This window comes from Periophthalmus magnuspinnatus, chromosome 22 (assembly GCF_009829125.3).
Source record: "Periophthalmus magnuspinnatus isolate fPerMag1 chromosome 22, fPerMag1.2.pri, whole genome shotgun sequence".
Lineage (NCBI taxonomy): Eukaryota > Metazoa > Chordata > Actinopteri > Gobiiformes > Gobiidae > Periophthalmus > Periophthalmus magnuspinnatus.
Window position 1 is genome coordinate 13359523 of NC_047147.1, and position 27327 is coordinate 13386849.

The window sequence follows — 27327 nt, forward strand, 5'->3', positions numbered from 1 at the left end:
TAGTGATTTGAGAAAACAAACAAGTTCACAATCAGATAGCTGGAAGAAATGAGCGTGGGACAAATACCTTGAAATTGCTGGGTGAGGCCTTACGGAATGAACTCTTGTATTTTGAGCATTGGCGGGGAAAGAAAGATCCAACATGTCTGCCCATGCTGCTGTGGCCAGTTGCCAAATGTATTATCAGAACCAGTGAGGCACAACTGCCACTCTGCAACAACCTAATGGCACGTTTGGTTTGGGCTATATCAAAGTAGATAATGAAGGCTTATGCAGAAGCTAGGATGGAATAAGTAGAAGTTAGAAGTTGTTATCTAATTGTAGAATGGCATGAAAAAGAAAAAGGCAACAGTATAATTTTAATTGTGTTATATAATATTTTTTGCAGATATAACCAGCCGCAAATCCGTTCCTGGTCTTTCTCCCAAGCGGTATGTATTTTGTCATTTAACACAAACACTATTCATCATACATGCATATATTGGAAGTGGTGATACACTATATTTATACACATAAGCATAAGAACTTGGCATCCAGTGCACAATGTCAGGAATGCCCTCTTGGCTTGAATCTTGGCAGGAGGAAGAACTCAAGCTGCTCCAATGTAGCTCCATTACTTTTCATACAGTGATGAAGGACATATTTTCCTACTCACTGTTTAACTAAGTGGACTTTACAAAGGGTTTGGTTTTACAATGAAAACTTCAAATTGACATCGTATCTATAGGCTTTTGTTGTTATTGCGGAAAGGGAGTGGAGACACGTGCACATATTGTGCACACATGCTATTTCACTACAGCATAAGTTACTGTCAATCCATTGGGGTCAGGAGATTAGGCACATAGAGACTGTCCATGTTTGAACTGATTTATGGTTCAAGGGCAGAGTGTTGTGATGACAAACAAGAGAACCTTGACCTCACAGCCAGAAGTGATATAGAATTGAAATGGTTTATGGGTTAAATGTATTCACGGGTGAGTAGGGAGTAGGCCTGGTGAATTGAGGAACACTAGCAGCAACTCAAACGGGACAGAGAGAATGATGTATGGTGACTACTGTACAGCTGTAACTGACCACACCATTGTACCTAATAAACTTGCCATCAACATAGTTGAACCAACTCAACATTTTAATGCCATTACATCTATTAACCCTAAAATATCTAGTATGTATATGTAGTAAATTGTTGTGTGGAAATTTTGTGAAAGTTTGGTAATGTACAATGCAACACGAAGTTGTACAAAGAACTCTACTTTTAATCCTGTGTTGGAATCCTGTGTTGTGTATAGCATTAATATCTGATTCAGGACTGATTATTTTCAACCAAAATAATCAACTTCTAGCAACTTCGGATGATTTCACTCAAAGTATTCAAATTTAAATGATCAAGGACTTTTATCATACAATGTTGTGATTCCTTGTCAAGTCAGTTCCAAGCATCAGAACCATCAGAACACTTGTTGAATGTACTTACCGGTAATAATGTGTCCGCAAAGTGCATAATTTCCAGCCTCATACCCATCCCCCTTTAACCCAGTGTGAGATTCCTCTGCCAAATAATAGACACACTGTTTAGCTCTTTTCCCCATTCTCTCCCCACACACAGTTTCTGATGGAGAGATGCTTGGTGAGGGTGGGGTATGGAGGGCATTAGCTAAGTGCCGTGACAATTCTCAGCATGGATCCTAATGGAAGGGGGGCAGTACAATGGTGTAACCAATTTTCAGTTCTCTTACTTATACCCTGGGCCTTTGACTTGAGCTGCATTCAGGATTACCTCACTTCCCCCAAGCCACAACTGTATAGGGTTGTCAAGCCTCTAAAATTATATGCTGCATTAACCCAAAATTGTGTGTTTAATTGACATGTTAAAAGAGCTATCCTGGCATTGTGAATGGGGTGGGTTTGGGGCCTAGGGTTGCCGTAGACCCTTCATATTTGCCCGAGTGCACGTGTTAAGATAGATAATGGAGTAAAGTGGAGATGGAATGAAAGCTATGACAATGCAGGACTCAGGAATGTGTATGTTACTGCTACAAATGCCTGGAGTTTCAAGCCAGTGCAGATAAAATGTTATGACTTGGACACTGCACGTCCCTGCTAAAGATGGCAATGGAGATGACAGTGACACTTGAAGTACATTTTGTGACAGGATAGCATTCTCTATCACAACATAAAAAATAAAAAAAATTCTTCATGTTTCTCCAATCCCCAAGGAGGAAATGAATTATCAAGCCTGGAGTCAGCATTTATTAGCCAGAGCAGTTATTATTCTTTTTAAGAATGCTGAACCTAACCCCAGATTTATCAGTAATAAGGGACAGTGTATAGAATTATTTCTCAGGGGCTGGGACACATAGTAGATTCTATGCTAGGACTAGGTCATGAAAATGGGACCCAATGACCATAAAAATATTCTGATGAGTCCCAATAATAAAAACAGTATTTATGCTACCTTGAGGGAATCCCTGTATTTTTTTTGCCAAGCCAGCCAGGTGTTTACCGTACTTCTCAGAAAGGAAGGGACTTTCGCGCCAGACTTTTTTTTTTTTATAATAAGTTGTTAGAAGGCTACACCCTAATAGATCCATGACTACACCACAGAGGAGGCGGTGCACAGAGGAAGAGGCAGTGCACAGAGAAGGCGGTGCACAGAGGAGGAGGCAGTGCGCACAGAGGAGGCGGTGCAGGAAAACCAAAAAGAACCGCACTGACATCTACCGGCCGTGGGCTGTAAATGCATGTAGATAGAGACAAGTTTTTTGGGCAGCAAATCAAGTGTTTCAAGTATTGCTACATTGCTGCAAAAAAATATTGATTCTGCTTTTTGCCGCAAAGTGTTTCATTTGAATAAAACTAAGAGGTTCCTGTCTTTTAAATGTAAAATAGGCAACACCCATTCAGAAACCTCTGGGCTCGCCTGAAACTCGCCAAAGCCGTGCTCTGTTCGACATGTTTGCCAGATTTAGGTCAGATTTTAAGCAGAAATGTCGTGAGAAATTACAGTCACTGCGGTTGTGGTGGAAGGTAAGGCGTTTGTGCTTTGGACACCAAACGTCCTAACTTTATTAGTATTTTCTGGTATAAATAAAATCCCTTGTTTGGCCTCTATATTTGCCTACGTTGGACACCTGTGCTGTCCTGGGCTTACTCCGGAAGACACACTGAGAGTTGCGCAAAAACTGTCATGGCTACAAAGGCTTACCACACAGACATTAGATTTTTAAACTGACTTTAATAATGATTCCAAGTTTGCAGCAGATCTTAAAACAACTTTTTAAAAAAGAATCTCAATTTGCCACTCTCTAAATATAGAGCAGGTTATTTCATTCACCTTATTGATTCTGTGCTGGTTGGATTCTGTAGCACTACCTCTTCAAAATGTAATGCTTTTTTCTTGTTTCAACTAAGCATACACTTTATAGACAAAAGACCTATATCGTTTCTAAATACTGAAACTATTGGGTTTTGTGTTAAAGATAATGGTGCTTTGGGAAAAAAAGGAACTCCTGTATGTAGAGGAAGTTAGTCAATGGCTGATGGTGATTGCATAATTGCGTCCAAGCAGTAGCCTCTAAAGTCAAAGAACAAATGCTGCTTTATTGGACTTCTTTACATTTTTGGACATGAAGGCATTATAGAAGACTTCAGTAAAAGGAACGCTTGTAGTCAAATTAGATAGGCCTGTGTATATTCTGCTAAATTAGGTAATATTATCAACATTTGGGATTAGTATTTTTACTCAACTTAAGGTAAACACCATTTCACATTGTACAGTTTGCTTATGTTGAGAAACCATTGATGTATCCTTGTGACGTCAGAGCTTCCTGTCACAGCGAGGCAAGAAATTCTCATTTTCTGCTCATTAATGCAGAATGGTTACCTCACCAGCCCTCTCAGCTGAAACTGTCTTTTGCTCTTCTCTTCCAGGCTGCCTTCCCCATATCTGTGTCCGCACCTATGGCCGCCGATGACTACAACCCTGTAAGTTACTTGTGTATTTCTATTTCTATTTAAAATCTAGACACAGCAAAATATCAGCGGTAGTATTCAGAGGAGTATAACTTATATGTTTTACATTTTACTCTGGCCTCACAAAATGATTTAAATTGGGACAAAGTAAAATAAGAACTAAAGCAGCAACTAAACTAAGAGTAAACTTTTACCTAACTCTAAATGTGTTATTAAATTATGTGAAAATATTTGATTATTGAAATGGTACCAGTAAATGGAAAAAAAGCCCCAAAAAAGCTATTGCCGAGAAGTGTTCTATTTGAGGTGAGCAGAAAGAGAGACGGCAGCATAAGTGCATGTGACAGTGTGTGAAACAGGATGTTCCACACTGCCTCTTCACTGCTCGACTCTAGTCTATACATGTTCCTCTTCTTCTACTCATCCTCTCATGAACTTTCTTTTTCTTCTCCTCGACAGGTTTCCCTCCGACACAAATCAAAGAAAAAGACAAGAGGAGGTAAGCTGTCACCTTTGGTCTTAAATGTAGTCACATGTGTAATTTGGACTTTGGGGGCGTGTGGAAAGGCAATTGCTGAGTGCTTCTTACTATCTTACTAGTGCCTGGCTAGTTTCACTTCACTGCTTGTTACCATCTTGGTGTCTTTTTGTATCTTCGTATACTTTTGTATAATTTGCATTTAGTCAGGTAGGCTAAATGCAAATTATGTGGGTTTATAATGTCGGCTGAGTGGGTTTGCCCTCTTTTTATTTTAAGATAAATTTAGTTATTGATCAAAGCAATGGAGATATTTGTGTTTCAACCTCATGACTCCAGTACAGAAGTCTAATGTCCACCATTACTTTGTCTTATGTATAGGCAATGGTACAATGAGTAGAAGGAGGATTTCGGTCAAAGAGCTTGGGCAGTCAGATCACCAGGGATGGCTCTACAGGAAGAAAGAATCCAAAGGCTTTCTGGGGATTAAGTGGAAGAAATATTGGTTTGTCCTCAAAAAGACCGCGCTCTACTGGTACAACAATCAGCTGGTAAGTTCATTATGCAACGGTAATGCCTTTCTTCCCCTAAGCAGTTTTAGGAAATGCTGAGGAAATGCTGGTAGTGGTATCCAACTGCTTACTCACCATTAAATAAATCATCACTAAACATGTACTTTTTCAAAATACAAATTTAAATGATTGAATGGTGTTTTTTTGTTTGTTTTGTTTGACAGTTAAATTCTTTTCTAAGAATTCAAAATTTAGACTGATCCTGGTATTTATATTTGGTTAATTTATTAAAATAGTTAACTTGTTTATGTGAAACAAAAACTACATCTTTCACATCCTTTATCATTATTTATTACTTTATCCATGCATGTTATAACCACTTAAGACTTTAAAGTCTCATTTTCAAGAGGGACCTGTTGACCATAAAACAAATGTTATGATTTGATGCAGTATTATATATTGCATATTACAAAGTAATAAATCTTAGAAGTGTGTTGTCTGAAGCAGCATTGCTGTCTCATTGCTGCCAGTACTGTAACCACAGTGTGACATCAGTCATTTAACTACATACATAATGTACTTGAAATAGTTTCACTGGTATAACTAACATAAGGGTGTGACAATTGTTATAACACTACCGTTTTTATTTGTCTACTCTGAATAGGAAATGTAATGATATTATGTATGTATTTTTATATTGTAAAATATCATGTACAATCTGCATGTGTTCTGTATCTCATCATATAGTTTGTACTATTAGCTTTTTCTTGTCAGGAAGTGGTTTGATCTTAATGTGTTGCACAATTCATATTTTGCAGGCTGAAAAGGCTGAGGGGTATATTGACCTCACCAACTTCATGATCGACAGAGCCATAGAGTGCAAAAAGAAACAGTAGGCTCATTCTTGTTTGTGGAAGGTTACTGTTTTTGCACTATACATTTTACTTTCAAATTTTCTTTTTACAGCGCCTTCAAAGCCTGTCACCCAAGGGTCATGATGTTCTACTTTGCTGCCGAGAGCCATGAGGAAATGACTGTGTAAGTGGCCTTGGGACTCAAGCAATATAACATTGACGCTTGTGTAGCTTTAACTGTGTTTTGTACATTCAGATGGTTGAATAAGTTGGGGTTAGCTTCCATTCATTATGAGCCAGCGGAACAACACACAGTAGCTGGTATGTCATTTCCTTACAAGTTAATTTTCTTGTTGCATATATTTGTAGCATTTCTCTGTTATATACTTTATGTGTAATATATCTATGTATATTTATTTTGCTTATTTGTTATTGCTTGATTATCAGATCATGATCATTTAAATATGCCCTTAAATGAGTTTACTTTGTGCCTTTCAGAATGTTATAGTGAAGCTAGTGACCACGAAGAGACTGAGACCACTGATCTCCCCCCTCCTCCATACTATGAGCAAATGTTACAGGATGGTGTCGATGCCTCTTCTCCACCTGGAAGCACAAATCAGGTCAGTGTTGGGCAGAATAAATCACTCGTTAAGTTCTCTTTTTAAAATACACAATCATTCTTTTAGGGCACACTTCCTCCACCATACTCCTCCACTGCCCCAAGTGAAGCCAATGGTTCCCTGTCCACCCCCGTCAGTACCATGACCTCCCAGGACTCCGCCTCCTCACTAGTCAAACAGCGTCAGTCGTGGATGGACTTGGTCACTAAGGCATCTTCTTCTACCACTGAGACGCCGATTGTGTGCTCCGTGCAAGTACACACACAGCATGAAGAGGGGGAGGAACAAGACGAAGAGGCCACAACTCCAGAGTCTAAAGCAGGGTCTGAGGCAGAGGGTCCAGAGAATAAAGAAGAACCAGAGGGTACAGGAGCTCATAAAGTTGAAGGTCAGAGTATATTCACTTTATTAATTCTTTATTGTTTATTGTATCGTCAAATGTATAATGCATTGCTGATAACATAATGTGCCTGTACGTATAATGCACATGTAGCCTAACACTGCTAACAAAGTATGTAACCTGGTAATTTATTGAACAATATTATTCTTACAGAAGATCACAGTCTTTCAGATGAGCTAGAGAGGCTGTACATCCACCTCAAAGAAGCAAGCCTTTCACCAATCGGAGACCGCAAACCATCAACAAAAAGGGAATTTCGGGCATCCTTTGTAAAACGGTCCAAAAATCAGAACATTAATGATAAACTTCACCTCATTAGGACTCTCACCAGCACATTGAAGGTACTTTCATTTTGTACAGTTTTTGTCAGTATTTGTCTAATTTATTGTCTGTGTTCCCTGTTTAAAGTCAAAAGAAGCAGACCTTCAGGTCTTCGAGCAGTTGCTGAGGGATCCACAGCTCACTGCAAAGAAGTTCAGAGAATGGAAAGACGCCAATGCACCTCTAATGCAGGAAATCTGCTGCAAAAGTGACCAGCAGGGGACGCCAGAGGACACAAACTCTGAAACATCAGAGGCTTCTGCTCCACTGGTTGAAACTAGTTTATAAGGACTAAAATAATATCTCCTCTCGAAGCTAAATATGGACTATATGGATTTATTGTTTACATGCACTGCTGTAATATGAAAACTACTGTTACTCCCCCTTATATGAATAGATTTATGAAGAAATTGTACATACGTCTTCTGTACATAAAAGTGACTTTTTAGGTAAATGTGAATGTCTTTAGTATTGGCCTGCTTTTTATTGTTTTATTTGTCTCTTACTGTGTAAAATGTCTCCTTTTTTAAAGACTGTATTCTATTATGGGTGCTATGCACTGACTAAATCATATGCCCATGTCTGTCTGTGTCTCCCTGTACACATTTGCCTTGATGTTGCAACACAGTCTGCACAAACATTAAATATTTGCCATGATTTTAAAACCATATTCTTACCTTTTTTCCACCTGTCACCAATAATACTTATTGCACTTCCATTGCAAAGCTTTCATGTAAGTTTCAACCTCAGCTGCCCTTGGGTAGACTGATGAAAGCAAGACAGACATGTTTGCCCCAGTCACACAGTATGTTTGTGTAACCAAGGTAAGTGTCCTACCCAAGCAGCAGCATCCCTTTGTTAAAGGAGCTGGGACTGAAAGTTTGTGTTGGAGGGTCCTCTACAGTAGTGTTTCCTAACCATGGGTTCATTTAAGATTTTTAAGTTTAAATTGAATAGTATTTGAATAAAAAGTTTATTTGTAGTAAATTTGTTTTTTTTTTTTTACAAAGCTTGGGGGGCATTTGAGACAGAAAGTGTAATTTAATTACATTTACATATCGCCTTCTAGTTCAATAAACACTATTTTGAGTAGTGTCACAACCAAAGTTGCAGATCTGAGTGTGAGCCGCCAGGAGTCGCTGCTCGTGCAGATTTCCTGGGAGTCTTTCGCCATATTGGCAGAACAGTCTCCTCCATCTTCGCCGAGCGTCGAGCATGCACGTCCTAAACCGGTGTCTGAAGGGAAATCTGTAAACATTTTAAGGCCATCTGTGAGGTGAAAACCATCGTCATGGAGGCGGTCAAAGCTTTTAACAACGAGGTTTGTGTTAACAGACTATGCATAATGCAATCAAATCCATTGAGCATTGTGTGAATTTATTTGCATTTGCCATTAGCTGGGGCTAGCATTAGCTTTCCTAGCATAAAGGAGGGGTGGATAGTCATATACAGTACAAGGCCTCTTTGTGTTACCCTCCCTTAGTACTGCGTTAAAACAAATCAGGTTACCTTTTACTTGTTATAAACATGGTGCGCACTATAAACGAGCAAGTTGTGTTTTTGCATACCATCTTATGCGTTTTATATTGAAAACACAATCCTAAAGCTAACTGCTAACTGAAATCTAGCAAGTTAGCGTTACGAGTTCACAAATTAATTTTACCTGTATATTTGATTTAGAAAGTGCGTGATAAAACATCCAAACCAGTTCTAAGGCTTTGCATATGATGCACCCCCTTTGTCTTTGCTCATAAACAGTTTTGTTATGAAAGTCGTAATGCTGTTATAATCAAAGGGCACCAAATGGTTTGGTGGTTGGTGCAGCTCGGCGGATGGCCAGCCCACCGCCAGCCGAATGATGATGTGCTATGAGGGCTGCAAACCAGTACAAGCATCCTTTTGTGCATCCTCTTTAAGCATCATCTTATTAAAGCATCTCTTAAGCATTCTGATAGGGGTTGAATATTTGATCCGGAGGGTTCAATGACAGTTTTTCATCAATCAAGAATGGCTGCTATAGTAACATTATCATTGACGGTATGTCGAGGTGTAGCTATGTTAACAAGAAGACCCTTTTAGTCTCATATAGCGCCCTATAATCTACTGCACATAATTTGACACATTTTTTATTCGTTCCAGCTGTACTCGTTGAACGAGTACAAACCGCCCATCTCCAAGGCCAAGATGACCCAAATAACCAAGTCTGGAATCAAGGCTATTAAAGTAAGTATTATTAATAAGACAGGTATTGAGTAGGGAATAAAAGACCTACACAATCAATATCAGACTTTTTCTGTTCTGTGGTAATAGTAACATTTCTTCATCACACTGGCAAAATCACAGGATATCTATTCATTCTCCTGAAGTTTAAATGCTGCATCTCCAATGACTTTGTTAAAGTCAAACTACCCAAGACTTTTACTTTTTTGGTTTAATGTTTTTTGATGGATAAAAAAGTGTACTTCACGTATCTAGCTTACTTTAACTTACTATGTGTGCCCAGTGGAATGATAAACAGACTTTGAAACAGAAATACTTTTTTCTTTAGTTATGATTTTGAAAAAAAACGTTTCTCTGAAACCAGCTGCAAAAAGTCACTGCCGTCTTTATTTGATCTGTAACTTAAGTTACCATTTTCCTTAAGATGTTCTTTTCTGCAGATGTTTAAGCTAGACTATTTTTAGTTGAAAAAAAATAGTGAAAAGTTTAATAGTTTTCTTGTAGTGTTTTGTTTTGCCTGTGAATAACGCCCGTTTATCTTCCCTCAGCAGCTCTCCCAGCTCCCCCAATGCACTGAAAGTGAAGCAGGAGGATGGGGTGGAGAGAGTTACAAAGAAATAAGAGAATCCGTAACCGTCTTAGGTAGGAGTATGGGTTGTTTCACAAGGAAGCCTAAAGAAGACTTAAGTGATTTAAGTCTCATTTTCCTGCACACATAATTTGACATCTCACTGCCACATACTTTGGTACTTGCTGGCTTGAGGTTTTGGCTGGTTGAAGGAGTAATTGAGTTACAATGTTGTTTTAGATGTTGGTGTTGTGAGAAGATTCCAGATTTTGAGGTTGAATACATTTGAGTTATAAATGATTTGAATTAACATGACACATACAGATGAAGGGCATCCCACATTTCTCCATTACACTTTGCATAAATTTTATAATTGCGTGTTTTTGTATTAGTAAAGTGCATTAGTGTGTTGTTTGCTCTTGATATTGAGATATTCAAGTTATAATGTGATATCCATTCATTATAGGCTTTACACATCATAGCTTTTGTTTTTCCTTACACATTCACAGAGAATTACAGAGACCACTGATCCAAGGGTCAGAGGTTTGAATTCAACTTTAGCTCAGTTGGTCGAGCAGTCAGATTCACTGGTCCACAAGGTGTCTGTTCATTTCCAGCTCCCAGAGCTCTACATTGTCGTTGTGACGCTTGTGAATGAATGTGTGTGATTGAGTTTGTGGTTCCTTGATGTAAAAGTGCTTCGATGGCACCTTAGGTGTAAATGGTCACATTTATATATAGCTCTTTTCAACTTCTGACCCCTATTTAGCTCAGCATTAGCTGTCAATCTTCATTTTGACTTATAAATTCAATTCAAGATATTAAAAATAAAAAGATGTCTAAAAATTGAGATTTTGGATTTAAGAAAATTAAGTAGGATGATGGTATGGTTTGACCCCGTGCAGTTATACTCAGTTGCTCATCGTTGGGTAGTTGAGCTCGATTTTTGCTTGCAGACGTCTGGATGCTCCTGTGACTCAAGAACCCTACATAGTAGAGTAAGTTCATGGAATCAAGAAGTTTGTTATATTTAAACATTTATACAGTTTATTAACTTAATACAATTTGAGAGATTGAGTGTAAAGTAAGTACCTTCTGAAACAATTTTATAGATTAATCGCAAAAACCTATTATTGGTATAATCATCAACTAATTTAGGAATCAAATAATCACTATTTGGACTATACTCAGAGACCAGAACTTGCCATGTGCCAACAGAAAGGGTTTTATCATTCAGACTATGACAAGAATTCTTCCTAATGAAGAGCTTTAATGATCCCTAACTGTTTTTAAGTTTGCACCATAGCCTCGGTGTACTTTTACTATCATTAATACTATTATCATTGCCTTTATTTTTTTTATTTAAGAATAAAGTTCAATGCCACAAAAGTATAGGGCATTAGGAAATTTGTGTTTCAGTAGAGGCATTTATTACAGCACTTTAAGCTCCAAACAGAAGAAATGATACAACTTAAACAGCCCACATCTGATGTCACTGAAGAGTTTAACTAAAGCTATATTTTAGCTAAAAGTTAATGCAACCTTGCCTTTTGAGTTTGTCTTAAAAGGCAAGTGCAAATTCACTTCTGACATGCACAGAACTGTGTCGGAGTTGAATTTGTTAAGCTAAAGTAACCCTTGAATCCAGTGATACCAAGGATGTATGCAGTATGCAGTATGAGCAGAACTTTATTACATAGCTTAATTCAATTGGGGCATAATTGCTTGATATACAGTAGGTAGGCTCAGGTTTTTGGCAGTGTTGAGCAAGTATTGTTATTTAGTTGCTGCTACTTCTCAAAAATGAACTGCATTACGGTTGTTCTTTAAACACATACGTACCATAAACAAAACTTCAAAACCTCTAAATTTGCCTGTACACTGAGGTCATCAACACTGAACTCAGACAGCACAGAACACAGCCCCAGCAGAGCAGAGCAAGCTGTATTGTGGGTTCTCCCAGATAGGAGTCAAAAGCCAGATTTCATTCATTGGATTCATTCGTTTTAGTGACTAGACCATAGAACTCACTTTTATTTTATTTCAATTCCAATATCTATAGATTCATTCATCGAAAACCCAGAACCCCCAGTCAAACTGTTTTTGAGCAGCAGTTTTATACTCACGAGACACACATTAATGACTTATATCAGAGTATTAATGAGATATGCTTGTACATCTACATTCTGCCTCATGGTCGTGCAGTGATACTTGATCCTATTGGTTTTAGGCCTACACTTTTGGAAAAATATTGAATTATGTTTTTTTCATTCTCAGTGGCAGTGTACATTTTAGGTGTCACTCTAAAACTTTTATCCAGTAAACAGAATTTTTCTTTTGCTATAGGCCATACGTGGATGACTGAGGGACTAAACAGACATATCTAGGAGCATTAATATATACTTAGTCAAAGCAAAAATCAGTCAACTAGGGCTGTAGTCCTTTGGTCAAGTGATTAATCGACCAGACTAAATTTTTTATTAGTCGATAAATTATTTAATTTAGCTTGATTATAAAGCTTTAGAAAGATGGACCACATCAGAAAGGAGAAAGCATGGAGGAAGTTAGCTTGAGTTTTGGGAGTGACTGGACAGTTTAATCTTTCTTTTCACTTATGAAGATGCGTTTACTAGCACTATGTATAATATCTGCATACATGGCGTTGTGTGAGATGTTAATGATCTTGAGAGCTTTTGCAAGCAACACCTATGACTTATAATCGTTTAAACTGATGCACAGATGTGACTTTAGTTTATCGTACAGCCCTAATTTCGATGTGTTGTCTGTAGAGATTTAAACTCCAAGTTTAGCAGGTCTTGTACTCAAGAAGGTTGCTAATTTTGTTGTTTGTATAGAGGATGCTCTAACTAAGATTTGGATCTTTTTGCACTAATCTTATTTCTCCTTGTAATACTGTTCTGAGCTAGAGCAGTGCACTACTAGACAATAATTGAGTTTGAAATTATTTCAAATATTTTGGGGAATATCCTATCAACTGCTGAATTGTTAAAGATTTGATAGTGGCTGCATGAGTCTCATTTTGGTTGCCAGTTTCAACAACAACAAATCCTGTTAGTTTAAACCTAAAATGCGTCTCTCATCCTCAATACCTAAACCCCAACAACTGCAGGCAATCTTTAATAAATGCTTGTGAAGTGCCACTAGTGGAGGTTCTGAGCTTTCACATGAGGCATGGCTGGTCCATATACTGAGTAAAACTTGTATATCTCCTCTGTATGTTTTAGGCATTGGCAGCCCAGATTCAATTGTGATTGTATTACTTTTTTTTTAAAACAATAAGGGCACAGGCTACATACAGTAATAATGATCAAGTGATACTTAATGCATCAAAATGTAAAGTTAAGGTCATTTTCATACTACCACGAGTTAGGTTGATGTAAAAGAATTTGCTCCGAAAGCGGTGCAATTGGGCCAGTGTGAACCCAACTGTTGTGTTCTGGACCGCAGCAAACAGCTGGTCCGAGAACACTTGAAACAGGAGGTCTGAGAGTGGCTCAAACGCACTCTGGAGCGAAGTGAGTGCAGTGTGAACGTGGACGACCTCGGGCCGACCTACTCAGTCTACTGTGACAGTAAAAGTGCTTGGGATTGGGCAAAAATAACATTCTGATCGAGTAGATGTGCATGAATGGGTGCTGCAGAGCTGTTGTTTGACACCCTCACCTGAAGAGTCCATTTGAGTCAACGTAATATCACCAACACTTCTCCTCCTGCCTCAGCCAGCATGTACAGTCCTCGTGGTGTATTTAGCCACAGGTGAAACAAATTGCTGCCTATAGAGGAATCAAGCGTGTACGAGCGTATTTATTGGGGTCTGTTCGCTTGATCAGCTGATGGACTCTCATGTTTGGGGTGAATCATGCGAGGTGCATGTGAACAAAGCTGACCCAAACGTAAACAGAACCAAATCTATTGTGCACAGGTGTCACACTACAGAGGGCTCTAATGTGTGAAAACAACCTAAAAGGCCATTGGAGTTTTTGTGCAAGTCTAGAATCTAGACATCTTTAATAAACTAGGCTGTTTTTGGCCTTTTTTTTAACCTTCACCTTTCCAAACAGGAAAAGTCTTATTGAGATTTGGGGTATTTTTCAGGAGCTTCCTGGCCAATACATAGGAACAGTTTTATTTGCCTCTTGGCATACAGCACATGTGTACATATTTTATATCTACAATTAATAGGGCTGAATTGCTAAAAGGAAAATGCTGGGAGTATTGGAGTATAGATTATAGAAGATATAGATCTTGTTTATTCATACTTATGTATACTGTGTTTGTTTTTGTTTTTTTGCACAAGATCCTAGTAAGTATGTGTATGCAAAAACTGCAATGCATTTTAGTTGATTAATTGATGCACAGGGCATGTCTTTAGTCAATCAAGCATTTGTTCTTTGGTCCTACTACGATCATGTTGTCATAGTAGTATCGAAGGGTCAGTTAAACCAATTTTCAGTTTCCACATTTTTTGTTTTGTTTTTTAAAGGACCAGAGCTGGGGAGACGATTCACTACAAAATTTCAGCCCATTTTTGTTATGATTTTCAGTCGCACTAGTCACTCCCAGTCATCATTAGCTGAAGACAGTCACAGCTGCTCCAGTGTGGAGGACTTACAACTTCATATGCATTTGAATCACAAAGTGTGCACTGCGGAAATATGGGACTAGACCGCAGTCACAGGCATTCAAACATGTTTGAATTTCAAACCATCTGGACTGAAACTTTTTATCTTCATCATATTAGAAGAAACAATGCACAAACAATAGCAACACATATGCCAACTATTCCTGCCTAAACATCATCTTAATAATACAAAAAGTAAAAATTTTACCCCTCATCAACCAAAGCTGAAGCTATAACAAACATAAACCAATGCACTTTCTCCTGCTTTCCTCCTCTCCTCTCGTGTCGCTGACATCTGCCTCATAGATGGCACTTCCAAGTTACAGGGTTGCTTCTGTTAAAATCCACACAGGAAATATTTCTTTACTTCTGTCACCACTTGTAATGTCCCTTTTTAAAGGACCCTGAATTAGATTGCATGTCTGCTAGCGACACAAATTTGAAATGTTTAGTCAGCCTTTGGTGTCTTATGATTGTCAGTTGTTTAATGCAATGACAGAGACCACAGTGTGGTCGTGTGGTGTGGATACCCAAAAACATTCTAACTTTCTCATAACTGGGAAAGTCATGTAGTGTCCTCATCTTAAGGAGACCTGCTTCAAATCATTTTGTATAATTATCTTCCAGACACATGTAGCTGCCTGGACATTTTAATCAACCATACACACTATTCAAAAACTGTGCTTTTATGCATCTAATGCCATATTTGTTTGTGTTTTTTATGTAAATAACTAAAAACATGAACTACCATTGATAGGAGGCCTCAACTGTTCCAGGGAACATTTTACTGCCCACAATAGCGCAGTATTTCTTGTAATGATTAGGGGAGGAAACAGTGCATCACACCTTACGACGGTATATTAACACTGCGGTTGCTTATTTGTCTCACTATGGGAATGGCTGTTTGCTGTCCATACTTTTTTCAGTGAGGCTTGAATCATTTGTCTTACAAGATGTTTTTTTGGGTTACTGATGCGGTGCCTCAACTGCACCCTTCAGCTCTGGACATGTGGTAACAGAATTAAATTGGTCATGTGTAGTAATGGCTTGCTTTTGTAAGTTTTAAAGACAAAAGACAGGTGATTAGGACAGGTGACATAGACAATGATTCCAACAGCACTTGTCATTCATTTGACTGATGTTGTGCTGCTATAGTGGCCCTGTCAGGGCATCCCATCTCCCTGGTGCTGCTGTTTGCTGTAGATTGAGAACTTTTACATTACTCTGTAATTTGTTTTATTTATTTAACAACAATGTACCAGTTATTGACTTCAGTTGATAAAAGCAGTCGTAGGTTTACTCCATTTATGATTGTGTGTGTTACCCAAAATAGGAATTGTAGACACTGTCATTTTAGCCAGATTGAATTAAAGCTCTTTCATTTGCTACTTCTATTCATCTGCTAATACAAAATTTCTTTCACAACAAATCATTTTATAGTCTGCTTGAGCCTACACAATTTTTTTGGTATTTATACAGTTGTTGCTGTCTCATTTTACTATGCCTTTAGTGTAGATGTAATTTATACTTCTGTCTCCTTCTTCTGATTATTGCGTCAACGGCTTTCTTTTATAGTGAAGCTTTCTCTGGTGCAAGCAGAGAAGCAGTTATTTCACTTCTAATCTAGATTTTTTTAGGTACTACTGAGAAAGAAGCCCTCCGGTCACAGCTTAAAATATTAATTAAAATGTTAATTGTAATTCATCTTTTTTCCCTTTCAGTTCTACAAGCATGTTGTCCAAAGTGTAGAGAAGTTCATACAAAAGGTATGTTTCACATCTTTGTGGTTTCTAAAATCTAATCAGACATTCGTCAAATCAATCTAAAAAACAATGTTCCCCCACCAGTGCAAACCAGAGTACAAAGTTCCGGGGCTTTACGTCATCGACTCTATTGTCAGACAGTCCAGACATCAGTTCGGGACCGAGAAGGACGTCTTTGCTCCACGCTTCAGCAAAAATATAATAGCAACTTTTCAGCATCTCTACCGCTGCCCTCCAGATGACAAGGTTTATCTTCAGTTTGTAATGTTCTAAATGTTAACGTGAAGTGAAATTAACTTTTTTTTCTCTTTTGATCTAACTTGGACACAACATATTCCAGTATCACTGCTCTAAAGACGATAATGATTGTTATGTATATAGATATACACCAATCCAGCTTTTTCATTTCTGGTATTGATCATTTTGAGGATCTGCCAATACCAGCAGATACTTAGTTCATAAAACGCGACTGTAGAACCAACATGAAATCAATATGAGCTGCTTAACGCCAACTGTGGCTAATAAATTGCCCTTATTATTACCCTACACTGATGCCAAGTCTAGTACATTTTCTGATTTCAAGCTTAAAGGAGCTGTATGTAGCTTTCACCTTTACACAACTGAGCCTGGGTTGCCACCATCTAAATTTGCAGATGGAGTACATGTATAAGTTTTTCTCTATATGCCTCATGTGAAAGAACAGAATTTCCTCACTGAGCTGCAGAGGCTGCACCTGCACTGATAAGTGATTGGCTGCAGATGCTGTAGTTTTGTGTCATGAGGATTCCTTGCATGTTTAAACCAACTGGATTTGGCAACCCAAATGACAGACTCATGTCAGGCTCCCTTTGCTTTTTTTTTATTAGATAATCATCTTGAGGACCAAAGAACCAAATTGGAATGTAAAGGTTTCTTCTAATTAAGAATAACAATTCTAATGCTGATTTATCAGTAAAAATGCTATATTTGATTTTACCTCGCATCTAGGAAAACGCATAACCCAAGTTTATGAAATATAAAATCTAAATACACACAGTTCCTTTAAATCAGTATCAGTATCTGCTCATTGACAACTAATTTGTTTGCAGAGTAAGATTGTGCGAGTACTCAACCTGTGGCAAAAAAATGCAGTTTTCAAGAGTGACATTATCCAGCCACTGTTGGACATGGCAGCAGGGCTTCCTCCTCCCAGTGTCACCCCGATCATGTCCAGCAGTGCTGCTCCTATCAACAATGCCACTCCTGGTGAGTCTGCAGAACTTGTGTACCTCACTGATGCACATGTTTAGTTGCTTACAACAGTTATCATCTGTACAGGCACACCAGCCACTCCTGCCACACCCGCCAATATTGTTCAGGGTCTTCCAGATTGGGCTTCACAGATCTCCAACACGGACACCGTCGCTGCTGTGGCCCAGATCCTACAAAGTCCTCAGGGACAGCAGGTCAGTGACTCAATTATGTCCAACTGAATAGTTGTGAAGTTGGGCTTGAACTTATGACTCAGTAGAACAAACATCACATGTATCTGTGTGCTTAGCTGCAGCAGTTGGTGCAGAGTCTGCAGATGCAGCAGCAGAAGCCCCAGCCTTCACTGCTGCAGGCTCTAGATGCAGGTCTGGTCGTGCAGCTACAAGCCCTGACTGCACAGCTCACCGCTGCAGCCACGGCCAATACTCTGAACCCTCTGGAACAGAGGGTCTCTTCTTTTAACAAGGTAAAGGTAAAACTTGTCACAAGTTTGAAAACTCTGCAGTCACTTTGCCTAAGAGTTCTCTCGTCATTATAGAAACTTCTTGGTCCATTTGACTTTGGAAATGATTCTGAGCGTAGTGAAGAATCAAAAAAAGATACGTCATCCCAACTGTAAGTTATAAGTGATGTTATATTTAGTACCTCAGTGTATTGATCTAATGTAGTTTGTTTTGTAGGCCTATAGTGTCAGAGCCCAGCTCCTTGTTCCACCAGCTGGCCGAGCAGCTGCAGCAGCAGAACCTGGAGCAGTTTCAGAAGCAGCTCCTGGAGCACCAGCAGCACCAGAAGGTACATACTTTAAAAAGTGTCTTTCTCTGTCTCTTCGTAATTGAGCCAAGTCTGAACTACAAATAATGGGTAAAAAGGGAAGAGCCAATTGCTCTTGACATTTGTAAAATCAACCGCAATAAGTGTGTTTTCTCTAGGCAATGGGTCTTGAAAGTAAAGACTCTGTCTTTGGCCAAGACAACAGCAATGTAGCAACTGCTCAGAGTAGCAGCCAGCCTCAGCATTCTGAATCTGAGAAGTTAGACGATTCTATCGATAATCAACAAGAGGTATGACAAATTAGTTTACCATGTTACTTATCTTGTATTGAATAAAGTTTTACACATTTTTTTCCCTCTTTTCAGGACATGGATCTAGATGAGGGCCCAGATGGAATGGAGGAAGAGATTGTAGAGACTGAAGAAAAGAGGCACATCAGCACTCGCTCAAGAACACGATCCCGCTCTCGCTCTCGGTGAGTGCCTTTCCAAACACTATTGAACAGTGTAAATGTCTGCTTTTGGCAAAAAATTTAAGAGTGAACTTCAACAGCATAAAAATACTTTTAATCCTTTTGTGGCAATTTATAACATTGGGGGCAAACACATTTTACTGTTACTCTTTTAGATCACCCAAAAGGAGAAGGTCCAGATCACGGTCGGGCTCTCGAAAGCGCAAACACCGCCGGCGCTCCCGCTCCCGCTCTCGAGATCGCAAGAGGAAATCCTCACGCTCTTATTCCAGTGAGAGGAGGGCCAGGGAGAGAGAGAAGGAGAGACAGAAGAAAGGACTGCCTCCAGTTCGGTCCAAGACGCTTAGTGGTAAATACTTAACTTGCTTTTGGACTATTCCCTTTTGATTTGATTGTCAAATTTTGATTTGCATTTTTCTTCTGCTTAGTGTGTAGCACAACTCTGTGGGTGGGCCAAGTAGATAAGAAGGCAACTCAACAAGATCTTACCAACCTCTTTGAAGAGTTTGGACAGATTGAGTCTATAAATGTAAGATTTGCCTTTCTTTTTTGTGGTAATTCTTAAAGGAACAAGTTTGCAATTCCCAACAATAAAATTTTTTGTACAGATGATTCCTCCCAGAGGCTGTGCCTACATCTGTATGGTCCATAGACAAGATGCATACCGTGCCCGCCAAAAGCTCAGCACAGGCTCATTTAAGATAGGCTCTAAGGTCATTAAGGTACTTTTATTAAGCATAATGTAAAATCTCAGCATTGAAACCGTTTCTTACATGCTTTTGTTTTTGTGCATCAGATTGCCTGGGCCCTTAACAAAGGTGTAAAGCAGGAGTATAAGCAGTTCTGGGATGTAGACTTGGGTGTTACCTACATACCTTGGGAGAAAGTGAAGCTAGATGACTTGGACGGTTTTGCAGAAGGAGGAATTATCGATCAGGAGACTGTAAATGATGGTAAAGAAACACCTTTATCTACCATTCTTACCTCTTTACTCAGTAAGCCATTACTGAGTTCATTAACGACTTGGTTCAATGTTTTTACAGAGTGGGAGGCTGCAAAGAATGCAGAAACTGCTAAAGAAAGTGCACCTCAGCCAGTGGCTGTAGACACTACACCTCCAACCAATCCACAGACAGAGAGCTTCAGCCAGCAGGTCACAATGATGCCCGTGCAGGTATGTGTGTGCGAGGATAATTCACTCACTCTTCATTGTAGCCATTTCAGGAGAAAAAAATATGTCCCCCTCTCTGTAAGCAGCTCCCTGTTGCTCCAGCTGTGCCCAGTGCAGTGGGTTTGGTTCCTCCTTCATTTTCGGTGTCAATGGGAATCCCACCTCCAGGCTTTGCCCCCCCACCTTTCTTAAGGGCTGGGTTTAATGCCACTCAGCCCCCTCCAGGTAGTGATTGATTTAAAATCATTTCTTTTGTTGATTGGTTTCAAGAACTGAAATATATTTTGAATTGTGCAGGCTTTTTACAAACGACACAAGCAACAGCACCTACATGTATGTATTTTTATTTAGACTAAATTGTTGGCTTAAGTTAATACAAAAAATCTGTACATTTATCTTTCTCACTCTATACACAGCCCTTGTGCAACCTTCAGTCACTTCAAGTCAAGATGGTGTTAAAGATTCACCATTTGGTGCGTTGATCCCTCCAAGCAGCACTATTCCTGGGAACTTCATGCCTTCAGCCATCCCTGGAGCAGGTGTGTTTACCCCAATGGGACTTCAGACTCAGCAAGCTGCTAATGAGAAAGCTCAGTCTGAGGGCATGGATGCTGCTGCAGAGCTCACACTGCAGGGTGAGTCTTACAATGCCGATAATCCACTTGGAAACAAACTTTTGAGCTGTTCCTAACAGACTTCCTTGTGAATGTGCAGGTATGCAGAATGCAGTGCGAAGTGGCATGGGCCTCCTGGGCATGCACCCCTCAGCATCTCTCACTCACCCAGGTCTGTCACCACAGCGCCTGCCTGGGCTGCTGCCTCTAGATGTGCGTCCAAACCTGCTACCCGGTGCTGGACGCTTCCCTCTACTCATGCAGCCAGGGCTTCTAGATGGCTCCCTACAGGCCCGACCTAGAGCCCCCTTCTCTCAATTGGACCACTTTAACAGAGCCCCTAATCTTAACAATGAAAGTTTATCCAAAACAGAGGACGAGTCTTTATCTGGGGCTGATGAGGGGAAAGACCAAGACTACCGTTTCCCCCCCATGGAGAAACCAAGCACTGGCTTACTGCGCACCCCTCCCCCAGAGCAGAGAGAGCCCATAGGGGGTCCTGGCAGCAGCCGACCTCCCTTACTGCAGACCCCCAGTACTCAGCCGGCCAGAACCAGCTTAGTGGGCCGGCTGCAGGCTCTAGCTGGCTTCACCCCTGATAACCGCTGGAGTCAGACCAGAGGGGACTTTGATGAGCGCGATCGCCCCACACCTGCACAGAACTTCCCCAGTCGCTTTGACAACCGTCCTGGAGGGCCATGTGGAGCCCCACAGCCCTGGAATCGCGGAGCTGGTCCCTCTGCACCTTTTGACAGTGACCTCCACCAAGATTTAGATGAGCGCAGGCGGCCGTGGGATAGACAGAGGGACAGGGACGAGCGAGACTTTGATTTCAGAAGAGAGATGAATGGAGGTCGCCACAGTCGAGAGCGGGACAGAGACAGGGACAGGGAGAGGGACAGGGACAGAGACCGAGATCGAGGTAGAGAGCGTCCCCGAGAGACAGAGCGTGACAGGGACAAAGAGCGTGACAGAGACAGAGGGAACTGGACTCCCCTTCTGCCCCTGCCAACACCTCTGCTTCCAACACCACCACTCAATCCAAACCTGGCTCTAAACCCAGGCAAAATGTTAACACCTCTGAAATTAAACCCTCAGATTCAGCCACGCTTCCAGTCCCCTCCACTGGCCCAGGCCCGGCCCCCGCTCCTGGGGATCCATCAGCCACAGCCTTTAGTTCCAAGTAAATCCCCCCCTCCAGCACAGACCCATGAGTCTGCGTCTGAACCCCTAGAAGAGAGAGTGGTTTCCCCAGTGCCTCAAAACCTGTCCCCTGCTCTCCCACAATCTCTTGCTTTATCACCGGAGAACCCAGCTCCATTGAGTCAGTCTCCAGACTTTGTCCCGTCACCATCTGAGTCTGAGACCCCTCTACAGACAGAGTTACCAAGTCGCCCAGTTACCCAGTCCCCACTAACTATGGGCTCCCCAGAAAGCCCAGCCCTGGTCCAAGCCTCTCCCCCGCCCACGGAGGTGCCCCAGGTGGTGCTCCAGGAGGCGTCTCAGGAGGCGTCTCAAGAGGCGTCTCAGGACTCGTTTGTGATGCGCCTGTATGAAGAAACCAACCCCCTTCTAAAGGAGGATAACATAGAGGAGGAGCACTCACAGGAGGCTGTGGGCTCCCCCCTGTCCTCCTGGGAGAATGGACATGATATGGACAATAGCATGGCTGAACCTACAGCAGAGTCCACCGCAGAGCTCTGCACTGACTCTGCACCCCCTAGAGGTGAAGAGCAGCAGGAGAAGCCTGGCTCTCCTGAGGACATAGTGAATAATGCACAGAGTGAGTCCACGGAGGAAGCTGCCAGTCAGCCTGTGCTAGACTCTGTCCCAGACACTGAGGGGACATAATCATCACTCAGTAGGTACAAGATCATTTTGTAAAGCGTTTCTCTTCTTCTCTGTACTCATGTCAACAAACTCCCTGCACCTCCAACACACTGGACATTACAGCTGATGATTAATGACTATTTTAATTCACCAATGCCAGTGTACCTAAATGGAAGGCTCAATAGTATTCTAGAAAAAATGTATTTTATTTTTTAGTAAAAATTACCCCACCTATTTTAATTGACCTAAAGCGTGGTGACTTTTATTGAATAGCCTGCAAATGTTTTAATTGTATATGGGGGAATTGAGCTTTGACCTTCCTATGGAAGAAATGTTGAAATTCTGGTTCCAACAATGGATTGAATAGACTCCACTCAGTACTTGAACAGAGCGGTTTTAGTGAGATTCTCTTCTGCACAGTGCTGCTGCAAAGGTCTGCAATGAATGCGCTTGTGGTGTCCACTATTTTTTCTTTACAACTTCTACACACAAAATTATTAGTGCAGATGTTAAAATTGGAGAAAATGATTGAATGTTGTATTCTCAATATTGACATGTAATCTGTTTCTGATCAAACAGGAAGGAACTGAGCAGCAGTATGTTTTGGATTATGGTGCATATTGTTTTAGTCTGAAATAAATGCTTTGTCTGTTTCAATACACGCTTTAGAACTGTTCTCTGACCCAGGACCACAGTAGTGTTCTGGGACCAGTTCATTTGATGTTGCTGCTTAAATTTCCCCTCCACAGAGCACTGTGCGATGATGCAGCTGTGCGACGTGTAGTCTGTAGTTTCTAAGCGTTAGCTTGGTGACTCTTGAGGTTGGGGCTGTGCCTTTTTGAACGGATGTCCTTCATGACTCTACCCAACAGTATAGTATGACCTCAGATATTGTGTACAGTTAAGATGGATGTGCCTAAGACCTGAGCGGTAGACTGGTCTGTCCAGCACTTGCAACTACGCTGTATACTCCTCCATCTGTGCATGCAGGCCTGTAGCCATGTTTTAACCCTGTCTCTCTTGTACATTTCAAACTTGTAGTGCTTTTACTTTGAGGCATATTAGAAAACCATAGTCTGCTGTTTTCAGTTAAACTTGTGATGATGAATAAAAAAAAATTGAAGGTGCATCAGATTTTTCAATTTTATTGAGTCTTTAGGGAATCAGGGTGAGTATTACATAAAATGTCATTTATACTTGGTTAATAGGTTATTTTATATAAACTAAACTATTAACAACACTAAGATAAAGTACACCTCTGGTACCTAGATATAAAAAAACAAACAAAAAAACAATCTATTTGGGCAACTATGCAGGAGCCAGTTGTCTTTACCCTTGTAGATCACATCCCGTCCAAGCTGCAACAGCTGGAAGAAGAGCTGACACAGCACACACTAACACCACCACACTGTACTATGCATACACTGAACTCAACATCAGGGAAGACAAGCCCCACTATTTATCCAGTCTGTAGTGGAGTCTGGTGATGCCACATCAGCACTTTGTTTTAACAAGAAAACTACATAGGACAGTGGAGAAATACAGTATTATATGACAAAATATCTGTATATTGGACTATGTGAGTTCAAGATTCAAATGGCCTACATTGCTAAACCTTTCACATGAGACATTGGTTACAATAAATAATGACCATTAATATTGCAATGGATTTATATCTTTTAAGATAGCCAAAGCTCTTTGCATTATTAATTCACTTAATACATTGTGGTGGTAAGACTATAGCCACAGCTGTCCAGGGGCAGACTGACTGAAGCAAGGCCACCAATCTATGCCATCCACCCCTCCAACTACAACCAACACTCACACACATTTTTACTAGGCGAGGTGAGTGTAGTGTCTTTCCTAACACCCCACTCTGCACAATGCAGTAGAGCCACTGCTGCCCACTGTGGCACCTATGGTCTGTCATCCAAGTACTAACCAGGACCAACCCTGCTAAGCTTCTGGGTTTAGATGAGACTGATTCCTTCACATGTATATATGGGCAAGAGGCTGAAGCATCTTGTCTAGATCACATGGCGCAATGCCCACTGAGCCACTGCTGTGTCAAGTGGGAGGCTACTAGTGACTTCAAGCTACTAGTAGCAACAAAAATGCCTTTGATCACATAAAGCAAATAACAGCTGCCCAGTAAGGTAATATTTCAAATATCACAAAATCTCAATTTGCAGTCACGCTAAATATTGTAGCTTATCTGACGACCAGTTGTGTTCCCACATATCACTACTTTACATGCCTTAGATGTTGTTTATGAATGTTAGTAAAATGATAGTGTTTTTTAAAAGACAACCTCATCCAAAGATGTCCCCTGCAGAGTATATTGTGACTTTATTTTCTAAACACAAGAATAATAAGCTATATGTGTTATTATGTAAATACCATATTATGACTTAAATCATTCAGTGCCTGGCATAAACATGTATCCAAGGGTCTGTCATTTGTACACTGTAGACACAAGCCTCAGTCTGGTCCAACTGAACAAAGCAGCTCTGACCTTTAGTGCAAGATTACCCAGCATGCTCCACTAATGAATGTGCCAGTCCATAGAATGACCACTACAGCCTGTGTGTTACAGCTCATATGATAGAAACTCTAGCATAACAAATGACGCAGTAATACTTTCTTCTTGCTCACATTTAAACGTTTAAAAGGCTACATGGAAGAGTCTGCTTTGGTTTTCATTTTGGGCATCATAGTTTATTCTTGGTTTTATCCGGTATTTTATCCAATTCACTCTCTGGCCACTAGAGGGTAGTATGGCATCACAGCACGCCTCGAAACCATAGAGCAGTGAAGGCAGACTGTGAGTGCGACAGTTAAAAATCTGCAGTGCTCACCCCTCTTACCTTAGTCTCAGACTAAAAAGTCTCCTATCCCTATATCTACGTTCAACTCCTTTCTTTGAGGTGCCGGCTCAATCAAAATTGCTTTCATAGCTTAAGTCAAAATCTTCTGATGGGTTACCTCTCTATACCTGATTTGTGACCAGTATCTGAGTGGTGTGATAAATGGATTTGGGATTATTCATTGCGGGCCTGGCCTGGTTGTGCTGCCCCTCAGTTGCTGCATTCTAAATTGATTAAATGTATTGATTCTTGTCTCCTAAAGCCTCCATATTAAAAATCTGCTCATATCTCCTGTGCCCACTACAAGCCTTCTTTCTCAGACAACCAGATCTCACATTCCTAAACTCCAACATCCATCCTGAGCAAAACCACCATCTATATCTTGGTTGTTATGGACGAGAGGAATCCCCTATCTCCCCTGCACTCAGCGGCCACAGTAATTATTCACAACTGTGGGAGTGCACTGCGCTGCTCTTTGCCAATCCCTCATTGGTGCCATGTTATCAGAGCCAGCACACTCACTCAGGTTGGGCAGAGCTGTCCATGTTGCCTTTTCCTAGTGTTGAATGTAGAGTCCATCTCTGTGCAAGCCTAAGGACTACAGAAAACAGAAAAATTTGGCTGACATAGTGCAGTTTTAAATCTCCAAATGTAAACAAACTGGCAGGTAGAAAGTCTAGTCATAGTGTAATTGCTCTTTTGGGATGTTTAAACCCTTGAGCCTGCAGATCTTCCCAATTACCGGTAGAATAAAATTGTAATCCAAGGCAAATTACTTCAACTCACATCAAATGTAACAGAATCAATCTTCTCTCTCAACTGTTCAGGGAAAAACAACCACATTTACTACACATGCAGCTCCAGTTTCATTCTAAAAATATTTATTTCAGAATAAACCTTTTAGATTTCTTTTTTTTATGGAAAACTTTCTATCCAATACCTCAAATGCCTACATCTCCTGCATTAGACTGTTGTTTTTTTAGTATGTAAAAACGTTAAACAGATACATATATAAACAACTTTTGCCTTTTCTACTGACAAGCTCTCAAAAGCTTGAATTAACTTAAGACCAAAAAAACGTTCGCATTTTGCCTTCAAGATGTGATAAATCACTTCAATTACCATTATAAATTCACTAAAGAGTATGGCACTTTGGATCTCTGCTGCCTAGCCCAGTTGCCCACCCTTTTATTTTCTCTTTATTAATTTTAGCAACATGTCATTTTCCTGTGTGGTGTTTCCATAGCACAAATACTTTTATCTCTGTGATGATGGCTCAGGTCTGTTTGCCAAGCTGCTGTTTGCACTCTGAGGAGACAGTGTACTATCTCTCCTGTACATGCCTTTCAAAGACTAACCTGTTTTACCCACATCAAACATTGTCAGAGATGCTACAATGGAAACACAAAACCCAAAATTACAACGTGCACAAGCTGCAAGATTGATGTCTTCAATTAATTTACTAGGGTCCCCAATTACCCAAATGTGTTTACATACCATTATCTGGCCTGACTTCCTGTCTCATTCATTAGACGGGAGCAGATCTCCATGGCTTCCGTTGTCCCCTCCTCTTGTATTGAAAGTGAAGGGCCAGGGAGTTGCTGGGGTCAAAAGTCACCACTTTTAGCAATGACACAGAATAAGCAGTTAGCATTTAGCCTGATTGAGTTGATTTTAGTGTTTTTGTACTTGCGGCGTGACTAGGGAGCCTATTAAAACTGGCAACATGAATGTGAGGTTGTAGTTTGTGTAGGATGACGGTACATGGGGATTGCAGTACTAGGGCAGGATGCTGAGCTAGCAGGTATAGCTTTGACAGCGCAGCACTTTGAACTTTTGGGAACATTATCAGTGAAGACAGAGACAGGCAGGTTAAGAAAGCCCACCACTTTCAGTCTCCCAGCAGCTTGGGACTATACTCAGACCCACTTTAGTGATGTGGAGATCTATAGCTTCAAATTGTGTAATGGAAAACTATGAACATACACAGTTGTAACA

General features: G+C 40.4%; 2 protein-coding genes across 4 annotated transcripts; both read left to right on the top strand.

Moving 5' to 3' along the window:
* The first annotated feature begins 2907 nt into the window (after positions 1-2907).
* Positions 2908-7821, top strand: ipcef1 (interaction protein for cytohesin exchange factors 1). Its single transcript, XM_033987938.2, has 11 exons — positions 2908-3027; positions 3931-3984; positions 4432-4471; positions 4832-5001; positions 5781-5854; positions 5929-6000; positions 6073-6137; positions 6315-6439; positions 6506-6827; positions 6993-7180; positions 7248-7821. Exons 1-11 carry the CDS (start codon positions 2953-2955, stop codon positions 7446-7448), a joined length of 1386 nt encoding a protein of 461 aa, XP_033843829.1. The 5' UTR covers positions 2908-2952; the 3' UTR covers positions 7449-7821.
* A 529-nt stretch (positions 7822-8350) lies between these two features.
* Positions 8351-23605, top strand: scaf8 (SR-related CTD-associated factor 8). Of its 3 annotated transcripts, XM_055231358.1 has the most exons (21): positions 8425-8481; positions 9300-9383; positions 9929-10022; positions 16312-16356; positions 16438-16599; positions 17442-17598; positions 17671-17798; positions 17894-18070; positions 18143-18219; positions 18285-18396; positions 18534-18665; positions 18741-18850; positions 19003-19196; positions 19276-19376; positions 19456-19569; positions 19644-19800; positions 19891-20021; positions 20105-20243; positions 20316-20351; positions 20435-20653; positions 20733-23605. In XM_055231358.1, exons 6-21 carry the CDS (start codon positions 17520-17522, stop codon positions 22481-22483), a joined length of 3657 nt encoding a protein of 1218 aa, XP_055087333.1. In that variant the 5' UTR covers positions 8425-8481; positions 9300-9383; positions 9929-10022; positions 16312-16356; positions 16438-16599; positions 17442-17519; the 3' UTR covers positions 22484-23605. The 3 variants fall into 3 exon arrangements, with proteins under 3 accessions (XP_033843824.1, XP_033843825.1, XP_055087333.1); XM_033987933.2 differs by lacking the exon at positions 9929-10022 and having other exon boundaries at positions 8351-8481; positions 20733-23604; XM_033987934.2 differs by lacking the exon at positions 9929-10022 and having other exon boundaries at positions 8351-8481; positions 19456-19560; positions 20733-23604.
* Positions 23606-27327: the final 3722 nt, after the last annotated feature.